Source organism: Pterocles gutturalis, unplaced genomic scaffold (assembly GCF_000699245.1).
Source record: "Pterocles gutturalis isolate BGI_N339 unplaced genomic scaffold, ASM69924v1 scaffold30670, whole genome shotgun sequence".
In the NCBI taxonomy this organism is placed as follows: Eukaryota; Metazoa; Chordata; class Aves; order Pterocliformes; family Pteroclidae; genus Pterocles; species Pterocles gutturalis.
In genome coordinates this window covers 26,149-38,261 of record NW_010146829.1, presented here as the reverse complement: position 1 = coordinate 38,261, position 12,113 = coordinate 26,149, and the positions used below count along the sequence as shown (strand labels likewise).

The 12,113-nt window shown below is 44.2% G+C and overlaps 1 protein-coding gene across 1 annotated transcript in view; it reads right to left on the bottom strand.

The window, feature by feature from the left end:
- Positions 1-394: 394 nt before the first annotated feature.
- The window catches only part of EFCAB5 (EF-hand calcium binding domain 5), a 30,088-nt gene continuing 18,369 nt past the window's right edge, over positions 395-12,113 (bottom strand). Inside the window, exons 9-19 of the mRNA XM_010085879.1 lie at positions 11,796-12,010; positions 10,418-10,574; positions 7,504-7,793; positions 6,484-6,656; positions 5,520-5,748; positions 4,653-4,805; positions 3,207-3,310; positions 2,140-2,393; positions 1,358-1,587; positions 1,059-1,155; positions 395-552 (exon numbers count right to left, since the gene is read on the bottom strand). Of these exons, the coding sequence (XP_010084181.1) occupies positions 395-552; positions 1,059-1,155; positions 1,358-1,587; positions 2,140-2,393; positions 3,207-3,310; positions 4,653-4,805; positions 5,520-5,748; positions 6,484-6,656; positions 7,504-7,793; positions 10,418-10,574; positions 11,796-12,010 (2,060 nt within the window). The remainder of the gene's footprint in view (positions 553-1,058; positions 1,156-1,357; positions 1,588-2,139; positions 2,394-3,206; positions 3,311-4,652; positions 4,806-5,519; positions 5,749-6,483; positions 6,657-7,503; positions 7,794-10,417; positions 10,575-11,795; positions 12,011-12,113) is intronic.

The following is a 12,113-nucleotide window of genomic DNA, read 5'->3' as shown; positions in this document are numbered from 1 at the left end:
ATTTTCTGCAACACGTTTAGAACAACTTGAGAAAATGCTGATTAACAGCCTTTAGTTGAAATTATTCCTAAAAAGTAGTTTAAGGAGACTGAATCTTGAAGATTTTTGCTGTGTTGTTTATCAGCATTGTAGCTCAGTTGTCATGAACTCTTCCCTGCCTCTCTTTTTCTCATCAGAATTAATTTTTTAAAAATCCACTTCAATCAAGCTTTTAATGTTCAGTAGATAGACTGGCAAACTTCTTTCCTTTAATGTTTTTATTGCTTGTTCTTCATCTCTAACAGACTTCTTACCATCTTAACAAATAGTAGCTATGCATTAAAAAATAAAAAAAGCAACAGTTAATTTAATAAAGATGTCAAATACCAGAATCACTAAGGTTAGGTGGGGAGATTTAATTGGAGGCGCAGGGGAATTTGATGGCAGAAGGGGCTGAGGAGGGAGGGGGTTTGCTCCTGGAGATCTCCGCCAGCGCCAGGCAGGTGTGCACCCAGTGGAACAGGCACTCGGCCGGGGCCCAGCCCAGCTGCCACACTGCTGCTCCGGGTACCCCTGAAACAGAGAAGAGACCTAACTTCAGCAGGGCAGGTCCAAACTGTGGCCAGTGTTGCTCCAAGACTGAGCAGAGATCATCCCATCGGGGGAGCTTTCCACCAGTCCAGTAATTCCATGCGGGAAGATGGTGATGCTTTGAGAAGCACACAGTGTTGGAGCTGGGTCAGGGTGCTCTGAGGCAGATTTACTTGCCAAAAGAACCATCATTCTTAATATGTTTATCTGGAGGTTTACAATGAGCACTTGTTCTGGTAGGTTTCGAAGCTGCTCTGCTCCCCTTTCCTTAAGGCAGGGAATTTTGATTCTAAATCTAACAGGTTGACTTTTATTGACCAGAAAAGACTGCAGATATTTAGGACCCTTTATCTGTTGTTTAATCTATTGTGAAATCAAAGTTAATTTCTGAAGTAAGGACCTTAAAAGCACTCAGCTGAACTTTGCCACTGACACTGTTTCGCTGCTGAGCCATGTCTGGTGTCTCATAATTAGTTTATGATATTTACCAGTGATGCAGTCGAGCAGCAGCTCTGCTTGAACCTGCACAGATGCAGCAGTTGGATCAAAGAAATAAATATCCTGAATCAAACTGTCATCAAGTTTCTGCAATGCAGAGAATAAAGAGAGTCAGGTGGCGGTTAAAAACTTAAGAGAGGGTTGCAGAATTAAAGATGGATAAGACAAGCATATAGGAAATCTGTAGGTGATTAATTATTTCACTGACAATTCACCTTTGGCGAATTGCACTCTATCTTCTTAGGGGAGGAAGGACAGAAAACAAAGTCTCAACATTTTGAAGTCTCACCAGTTTACACTGACTCCAGTTCTCAGTCTTCTCTGAGCCCTTCCAGTCTGGATGCAGAAGCAACAGCACAGCCTTAACTATGTTATGTGCCAGAGCTGGGGGTTCTGCATAGCTCTTTATTTCAGCAAAGCTCTCAGCATCGAGTTTCTGGATACACTCGCGCAGGTCCTGCAGCATGAACTGGTAGAACAGAATCCCTGCATGCCTCCAATTTGCCATGCGTTCTGCCTCTGGAATCAAAAGCAAACCTTTCAAGAAGTTTCTCAGAAACATCTACTACTCAAGACTTACCTTACTGACTGAAAGGCTCTGCCCTCTTTACGATTAACTCTTTGTCTCTTTGACCAAGTGACTGATTTGTGTACAGCACGAGTATCCTAAGAAACTTTAAAATGGTTATGTGTTTGAGAAGGAGACAACACTTGCCTCCAGAGACAAGCAAAGGTCCTGAGACCATGAAGGTTCAGGCATGCAGATAATTCTTTTGATCTTAGCTGGGGCAGATCTGAGGAGGACATGCTAGATCCCTGAAGATCCCTGAAGGCAACACAGCGCCTTGCTTCACACCTTTGATTTCAGTGGGACTTGGGCACAAAACACCCTGTGAACCAGAGTCAAATCTAAACATTCTGTTTAACTTAGGCTTGCTCAGGAGTAGTTTACATGTACAAAGGTTTGTATTTGTCTTTCCATATTTGTAGGAATGATGCTTTAGATGTGGTTTTACTGAGATTCCTAATTTCACCCCTATAAAAACTATCTTGGCTCTGTATGCAGGATACCCAGTACATAGCTTGGTTCTGTTTCCTCTGAAGACATCTTCAGTATCTCAGAGCAGGCAGCTTGGGCCATCTTTAGCATTTTTTGCAGGTCTTCGTGTTCAGGAGGTGGTAATTTCTGGTGGTGTCCGATGTTAATATCAAATATCCCAAGAGCTTGTCCTGATAGGTCACGGAGAGGCACTGCAATGTGGTGTTCTCCACAGACAGAAGTGCGAATGACCTCTGAACTATCTATGCACCTATACAGGTAATCTCTGAAATTAGAGTAGAGAGGGGAAAATGTACTAGACTTTACCATTCTGGTTTCTTTTGGTAATGTATTTAGCATATTTTAGTAAGATACCATTCATCTCTTGTTGTTAAAATAAAGGTATTACATTACTAAATAATTGTTTATTTCCTTGAACAGCTTTAAGTATTCAAACCATATACAGAAAGGAGAAAATAGCATTATGGAACACAGTATTGCTTAGGCAAGGCAGTTGCTGAAAATCATAAGAATTTAACAAACCCAAATTAGGTTGTAGTTTTGTGTTAAAAACAGTTTCCTGTTATTAACCATCTTGCCATTTGTTCTATAGAGTTTTATAAAAAGTAAAAACATCTGCTGAAACAGCAAATGGCTGTTCAACTTTGAGAACAAGGATGATAACGTTTAACAGACCAGTCCATGAGGATCTTGACAGTGGAAGGAAACAGATAGTTGAAGGAAATTAGAATAACACGGACAGGAAAAAGGACCGATTATCCTAAAGAGCAAAATGGTTCAGTGCAGGCTCTAATCCTGCAAACCATTCATAGCAGATGGAGAGCTTCATTGGCAGCTCAGCTGTTAAGTTGGAAGTTAAGATTCTGCAGACCTAAACTCAAAGAGAAAATACTCCTCACCCCTTCATAATTCAGTATCATGTGCATACACACCAGAAGCCTTGGTAGTGAGAGAGCTACAGCCAGACACCCCTGCAGGGCTGCAGTACCGTGGGCTTTATGTGACGTGGGTCATGCCTGACGCAGGCTGGAGTCTAGGAGCAGGGGTGACCAGTACGATTGCAGGTACTGGAGCCTACCTTAAGAGGTTTTCTTTTCTGAGGAGAAGAACAGGAGAGCTATGAATTTCTTTTTGTCCTGTATTATCTGTAGTAATCATCTTGCGCAAAGCGTAGTCCCATGGCTGTCAGAGAGAAAAGGGAGGTTTAGCTGCATCCAAGAAAGGAACAGCCATTTTGAAGCTTGGAGAGGGAGGAAATGGTGTATTTCTGAAAGGAAACACCTAGGTATGTTCAAGTGCAATGGGACGGTTTAAAGACATCTCCCAACAATGCCTGATTTTATTCCCAGAGTGTATTGCTCAAGATGCATGAAGAATGTGCCCTGGACCTCCCTCAGCCGGACATTAATCCACCCCCAGACTCCACACTGAGGAACACCCACAGGCCAAGAAGAGGTTTCCCTTCTTTTTCCCATCCTCTTGCAGCCCTCGTTCTCATGCCATGTTTGTGTCACTGTGCCTTGACACTTGGAAAGCACAGAGGGGAGCAAATGACGTGGCTATCAGGCAGCTAACAAGGGAACCGTGCAGAGCCCAGAATGACAACAGAAAGCTGCCAACATAAACTACGCTTATCAGGGGAAGCAGCTGAATTATGGCTACAGCAGATGTCATCCAGACTTTGTGATGACACAGGACCAGTCCAAAATATTGCATACAGTTTTCACCTTCTGAACTCACTTGCACATGAAGTGACAAGCTTCCCAGGGCTGTGTGCCTGCAGAACAACTGGAACACGATCGGCAGGGAGGGGGCTGCCTTTACGAGCTAGCTAATTGGGAAACAGCCACCTCCTGAGTTGTCTTGGCTGCAGACATTAGTTCAGAGTTAAGAGCTCATACATTAGCTAGGACATGGAACACGATCGGCAGGGAGGGGGCTGCCTTTACGAGCTAGCTAATTGGGAAACAGCCACCTCCTGAGTTGTCTTGGCTGCAGACATTAGTTCAGAGCTCATACATTCGCTAGGACATTCTTTTTTCCTATATAACACCATAGTTTTGACACACCTACAGTTTCCGCAGAAGAGCAGCTCCCTTTGTGGAGGTCCCAGACTGTGAAGCTTTAGCAGGGACTTGGGGTGTTGGCTGACCTGCAGATGGATGGATGGATGGATGGATGGGTGTGGGGATTGGATCTATTGGTCACTATGCAGCTGTGAGCATTGAAGTAGGAGAATATTCCCTTTTCCCATGGAGAAGGGGTTATCATAGCAGTGCTGTTGAATTGTTTTACATGGGAGGATGAAAAGAACGAAGAGCGGGTTCTTTAGAGAGAGAACCTTCCCTGTCTACCTTTGTAGCCTTTTTGTTGCACAGGCAGGCACCAGAATCTCAGGCAGGCTTCAGTTTCTATAATAAAACCTCTGGGCAATCACAGGCAGGTAGAAATGGCAGTTCTGCACTAAAGTAGCCTTGTCAGCCCCTGGCTATTCCGGGTCTTTTCACTGCAGTGATCTGCGTACCTTGTCTTTGCCAGGCTCCACCAGGTACGTAATCACAGTGCGGATGCTGGGTGCCCTGGAATACAACCAGTCCAGCGCAGTAGTAGCCATTTGTAGAACATTTTGCAGCATACAGATATGGTGATAGGCTTTGCTGAATGCATGAGAAACTCCCTGTGAAAGCAGAATCCTCCAAATGAGCCAGACAGTTTCATATGATTTGGGTAAAAAAGCTGGGGAAACACTCATGCAGCAAAATGAAGCAAAATGGTTGTAACAAGTTACTTTAGTCAGAGCTTGTAAAGCTGAAAAGTGACTGTGAAATGTCCCTTATCAAATAAGGCTCTAGGGCTCCAGAGTGCCCGGGTCACAGCCCAGTCCTAAACTAGACAAAGTTGGTTTTAGCAGCGGTAGCCAGAGGGACTGGTACCGTTGGCTTGTTGTGCGCCCTGCTGCCCAGATGGTGCAGCCACAGTGAGGCTGATGCTAAAGAGCAGCCCAAAGAAATCCGAACTGCTGTTGCTTATAATTATTCCACCATGTAAAAAGTAAGTTTTCATGCCACTTTATGGAAAAAACACAAATATGAGGTACAGAGCTTCAGGAAATAAAAGCTACCATCTTTGGGCTTTGCACAAAAGTGCAATTAATTTACTAGTCAGGAGAAGCTTAAATAATTGATACCTTATAATCAATTACAGATAAGATGCTGATCAGTAAGATATTAATAAAGTGTTCTGCTCACACCACTTTCACCATATACAGTAAAAAGGGGCCCACAGTTCTGTTCTTAGTTGCGCATCTGAACGTTTACCCAGAACGAACATGTAAAATTCACCCGGTCCCTACACTGAGCGGTCTAACAAACTGCTTCCTGATGGTGCCCACCTGATAAAAACTGATCTCATGGGTCAGAAAGATAGTTTCCTCGCACTGGTCTCGAAGCGTGTCAAGTCCTAGGATGCCAAAGACTCTCCAGCAAGCATCATGCAGTGGCAGTACCAGGAGTGAGCCTTTTCTCTCCTCCTCTGGGCGGTCATAGTTCCAGAAGTGGATATTTCCGTGGAGCTGAACTCTTGGAACATGGATTGGCTTTCCTTCTTCAACAGCTGCAAAGCTGAAAAATAAACTTATGAGAAGGTGTGTTCAGAGTAGCAGAAAACCTTTAGCAAAGCAATAAATACTGCAGCTTTGATCTCTCCCTGCTTTTTGGCATCAGAGAAGGAAGGTGTTAGCTCTGTACTCTGACTGCACCCAGAAATACCACATTTACCACTTGCATCCCAGAGACAGTGGTAATAAATAAGGTACTTTTCATCCTTAGGATATTTTTAAAACATCAACTAATTAATATAATGAAAGGGAATACAGAAGCAAGCAGCAGTTACATTTAATAGGTTAGAAGAAGCAATATTTAAAGAAAGAAACAAATAGTCTAGCTTTTGGAGATGAGAAGTAAAGAGGCATGAAAGCTGTTTATAGTGTAAACACTAGGGAGGGAAAGGCATTGTTCTCAAAAAATATCCTGTGGATGTAAACTAGTGTAAGGGAATTAATTTTTAAAGAAGGAAATGTAGGCCCAATATAACAGACTCTTGCTAAAGGATGAGGTTTATTAGACTGTGAGCTAATCTCCCCAGGGGAGGGAGTGAAATCCCAAACAGAGCAGTTCTAACCAGACCATGCAAAATGTAAGGGCATGTATATGATAATGAATAATTCCACAACGGTCCCTGAGGAGATTTCCTCTCTGGAGTACTCTGTCAACCTCTGTTTCCAGTGTACCCCAAACCACTGCCAGGTACCCAAATACTTTTGAGAAAAAGGAACGACTATTTGTAGCTTTTCTTACCTTACTCCTTTCATGTCTCTGTAAAGTATCTGGTTGAGAACATACGGAGCATCATCTGCGGTACAGGCCACATAGCGTAGGAGAATCTGTCCCCGTGCTGGTGAGAGCTGGTTCTCTTCCAAAAGGGCAATATATGCACTGATCATCTTGTTATCCCCATGGGCTTCTGCATCCTAGCAACCAAATGTTTCCCATTACATTATGTACATTAGCCATTGGCCATTACACTTATTTCATGTACTTAGCACTTGTCTCATTTTTTGCCGAGATGCTGCTCTGGGTCACTGGGTTTGTATGTCAGGCACTAACTGCATGACGTGTGTCTGACCAGTACGGTCTGTTACAAGCAAAACCACTTGGTATTTTGATTGGCAATGAAAATAGTTGTTTTTTGTTTTTTTTTCCTGCTGCTAATGGGGAGCAGTTCATATAAAAATAAACCCTAATTACAACCTGTGCCTAAGCAAAACTCCTATGGATTTCTTCTCCAATAGGAGATTCCGTTGGAAAAATCAGACAAAGAAATGCCAGAATTGCTACATTTACAAACGTAAATATTGTAACAACACCTCACCTACTATGAGAGAAGTTTTGCTTTGAGGAAAGCTTTAATGGTGAGGACAAGTTAAAAATTAAACTATATCTCCACTACAAATTAACCATCTTCATCCCAAACTGAGTCTAGTGTGTTTAATTTCAGAATCTCTAAAACTAGAAATACAGATTTCCAAATTTGATCCAAGTCAGCTCTTCAAAAAGTGAGACGTAAGTACCCCTGAGGTGCATTCTGTATTGGCAGGGCAGGGATGACAATTGTTGTATTGCAGAGCTGACCTGTGACTCTTTCTGTGCGTAACCCCAGGCTCTCCTGAGCATCAGCTCAGTGCAGAAAAGCACGAGGAAACCAGCCTCAGACCCGCTTCCTGTGCTACTCGTGTGTTCCACCCAAATGCACAGGGGGGTGGAAGTCAGTGTCACCATCCCAACACAAACAACTCTTGTGCTCCCTGGGATGTGTACCTGGGAGAGGGCCTCAAACACTGCTTTGTAAACTGGTTCCATGCTTGCTCCACTGGTCTCAGCTGCTTGCTGGATATTGTGCAGCCATTTCCTCCGGGCTGAGCCCTGCAGGTACTCCATGGGACTTTGTTTCACACTTGTGGTCAGAAATTCCACCAAATTATCAATAGCTTCATCCTCATCACCAGGGAACTCGGAAGCAATTAACTCAAGGAAAGTCTGGAATGCCTTTGGGGATAGCTTCCCCACTCTGCTGAGCTGGGGGTAACGGGAGCAGAGGTGTTCCTTTGCTAGAAGAGACAGAAAATAAGACAGGAACTGTCAATTTGAATAAAATGTTTTGCTTTTCTTGTGCAAAATATAAATCAAGCCCTAAACTGACTTTTAATCCATCATTCTGGGTTTTTTTTCAAGCTATCTCCTAAATATAAATTGTCATCATGCAGGTAATCTCCGCTTCAAGACTGGATGCACCTTTTCCTCTATGTTCTCATGTACTGAGAAAGAAACCTGCATAACATTGTTCCTGCCCCCTTTTGTACCTCTGCAACATATTAAACAATAAAGGTCAGTAGAAAATTGTGCAATCTTGCACAAGGCCAGGGAGTAGAGCCGTGCCCCAATCCCCTTTTTCACATCCCAGAGCTTGCAGCTGAGCTGGCCCAGATATGGGCAAATAAGCCGCAATAGAAAGGTCTGGCAGAGTTTCCTTTTGCTTGGACAAAGGGCATGCGGAATGCCACAAGGGTCAAATTATGATTCCCAAGAATTGCTTTCCTCCATCTACTCTCTCCAGTTCACAAATTTCCAACTTGCCCAGAGGTCCTGAAGACAAACAGGACTCACGTGAGCCTTGTAGTCCTAACAGCCTGAGCGTGCAGGTGCACATTCACCCCATCCCATCGCTTTGCATTCAGATGGTACTTAAATCAGCAGCCGGTCTAACAGAGCTGTTCGAGCCCTGTGCCGGTTCCCTCCAGCCCTGCTGCTGCTCCCCGCACCCGGCTCCGGGCTCACGGGGGTGCTCTTGGACAGGCTTTGCCCTTGCACAGACTCTGCTCTCACACAGACTTTCCAAGGTGCAGGCAGCTGCCTGGCCTTGGGAACCCAGGATGCACGGGGTGCTCTGCACAAGCTGTGCTCGCCTGATCATGCTGCTGGCAGGGCTCTCCTCAGCACTGCCATGACTAACACTTCCATCATTTTTTTTTCTGCATCCTGATTTCAAATCCAGTTGGACCCGATGAAGCAAAGAAAAGGAAAGAGAGCTCTTCATCAAGCTGCTTCCTACTAGAGAACTAAGCAAGCAAAGATATATAGGTAGAAGTGGGACTTTGCTGTTAAGCAGGGAGTATTTTGTGATCAGTACATCCCGTGGTCTACAAGGGACAGTGTAATAGAAAATGCTTTCATTAATAATGTGCAGGAACAGGCAGAGAGCTGCCCTGGTCGCCTCCCAGTGCACCCAAAACATGGACGTTTATGGGAGCTGAGAGCCTCATTTCCCCCAGATGTCACTGATTTTAGCACAGAAGTAGCCAGTACTAACTGGCCCCAATGACGGCGGAGCTGACTGCTAATGCTCTTATCCTGCCCATCATCTAAAGAATATTCAGGAGTTTTTAATTTAATTTCTGATTTCCTGACAGAACTAGGATGCAGAATTTTTTGATGGTATAAAAATGTTTGGATTTTCACTGCCCCTTTCTCCTCTCTTTGAAGAAAGAAATGAAGAAAGAAATATGCATGATGTTGCACATGGCCTGCTCAGTTCCTTCACTGAGCCACACCATAATGAATTATTTTCCCCATCCTATCTGTACTGTTACACTTTTCACTTACAAATAAAATCAAATAATTCTGCCCACCTCTTACTCTGTGTTTTCATCCAAAAAATGTCTGTGAACCCTTCCTCCAAACCTGCTTGTTTCACAATATCTTTGAGAGATTAGGTTAAAGCTGCTAGAAATAGTTTTATGTTGCTTGTAGGTGGTATTGATTTTGCTATGCTATCTTTGTATTTATTTGGCCTTTAGTTTATGAGCCCTTCATGGAAAGGACAATGTCCTTCCATATTTCTGTAGTGCATCTAGCATGCTTCAAACACAGGAGAGCTGTAAACTGCCAGTTTCGTCTGTGGCTGTGCAGCATGAAGATATGTGTGGAGATGAATGAACCAGTCCTCTCCACCCAAGCGCACATGCAGACATGTTAATTGCTCTTACAGTATTTCAGAGCACCTCAAGCCCGTGTGTTAATATGTATGAGGCTGCCAGACAGGTCCAGGGGAAGCACTTCTGTCTGACCCAAGTCTGTTCTGTCAAGGACCAAATTTGCTAAGTTTATTTAGAGAAATGAACCAACAGAGAAGTGAGACTCGAAGTTGCTGTCATCTAATTCATGAGAGCTGTGCAACAGCGTGGATTACTAAAGGCCATTTGAGACCCGTAATGAAAGCTGGTGTTCTCTCCTATGAGATACATTCCTGCAGATAGCACAGTAAAATGTATCTGTTAAAAATAGCTGGGTAACACAGACAGGCTAGACTAGAAGTGTGAAACATGTCCTCAGGCTTCATGTGTGTTTTTCACTGCCATATTGCAAGTATACCTTGCATGTTACAGCTGAAATATTTTTTCAACACATCACAATGGCATGAAAGCATTGGGCTACCTCTCTGATGGAAATCTGTCGCAGCGGAGTCTCGCACAGGAGGAGGGCATGGAGCTATGCATTAACAAGTAGGTCTGGATAGTTGTTCCTTTTCACTTTATACATCATACCTTGTATGCTTATGACTGCTTGCACAAACAAAAAATGCCTGGTGCTTGCCAACAACTTCATTAGCACTGGTGCTGAGTGCTTTAAGGCCTACCGTGTTGGCATTGTTCTCAGAGCAGAGCTGTCTCCTTACCCTTCCTCAAAGCCTCTTTTTCCATCCCTTCCTTAAACATGCTTAGAACAGCATCCACCTCTTCCAGGTCCAGAAACCCGCATGCATTGGTGTCCAATGTTTTGAAAAGTGCCTCCAGAAGCAGTTTCCGTTGGGCCAAGCGAGAGATGTGATGAACCTACAACAGAGAAACAGCGGGTCTGTGGTAATTCCTGGACACCAATGCTCAGGTCTACCCAAGTGTGGGAACTGCAGTGGTATGCTGATCACATAATTCCAGCGGGCCAGGCCAAATCTGTGCATACACAGCTCAGCTCTGAGATGTTTGGAAACACTAAACCCAGCCGACAGTTCGGTTTTACCAGGCAGAATGCACACTGCAGAGGGTCATTTCCCAGGGAACAAATGAAGCCCATGCTGGATCCAAGGTGAGATCAACCCAGGTTAGTGAAAGTTTCCCACAATACAAATGTATTCCCAGCAAGAACTAACCACAGCCTTGTTAGTGACACCAGAGATTCAACAGTTTGTATTTCCATACATTGTTATTTTGCTGGTGCTGCCCTGAAGTGTGTGGGCTCCAAGCAAACGCACACACAATTTGTCCTTGAAACCCCGCCTTTGCAGAGCATACAGTGACAAATGGCTGGAGTGGAATTCTCTCAAAGACCAAAATACTGGCAGTGTGTGTTGCGTTCGGTGTGAGGAGAGCAGAGCTGTCAGATCCAGTATCTCATCCAAATTAGGTCAGCAGCACAGAGGGAAACTGGAAAGAGGTCTGAGGAAAATGCAGCTAGAGAGGCTGCCATGGACAGACGCGCCATGAAATACATCCATGCTCTCAAGTGATACGGGGCGTGCTGATGCTGTGCAGGAGCATATTGCTGAAGGGGAATATATTTTTTCAACACTTGGCAAAATCACCTTGTAACTTAAGCAAAAAGAAGCATGTGTACATTCACATACAGCCATGCACACAGCAAAACCAAGCACACTTGGTTTAAAATCCTCCTCAAAACATCCACAACCTCACATGTACATGCCAGTGCAGTAGGTCAGAGATCAGGTTCTTGGCTATTATGGAGTTGAATAAGCAGAATGGAATGTTGTCAGCTCTTTCACAATTGCCTATCAACCTGCTGTCTCACTGAGTCCAGCTCTAGAACAGACAGACAGCCTCTGACAGGATGAGTCTGTCATCACGCCTAGAGCTGAGGGCTAGGGAGGGAGGATCCATACGAAAACAAAGGGGTAAAAGGTCTCTTGAAGAAATAGAGGATGCAAGGCTGCAAGGGAATAGCTCTGCCAGCTTGAGATTAAAGCTGACTTTGTCAGTAACTGTCAGCATTTGCCTGTTTTGTGTTTGGACATGGGATCAGCAAAACCTATCAATATTTACCTTTTCTAGTTGTTCCATTTTTTCCTCTTCTGTCTGTTTGTATTCTTCCTTGATGAATGCAACAAGGCTCTTCACAGTAGGCAGAGGAACGTCTTCACCCACAAACGTCTCCATGACCTGTACAAACTGTGGCAGGTTGAAGCAGCTTTCATCAAAGGCACTCCTAGTACACGAAGCACAACGGTTCTGAATCTCTGCCATGATGGGACCTAAGTCTGAAAGGCAGAAAACACAGTGCGTCACATGAAGCCAAATGCTGCCCTAAAGCTGGCCACATGGCAGGTGCCGACACAGTCCTGAATCCTGCACTTCCTGTAG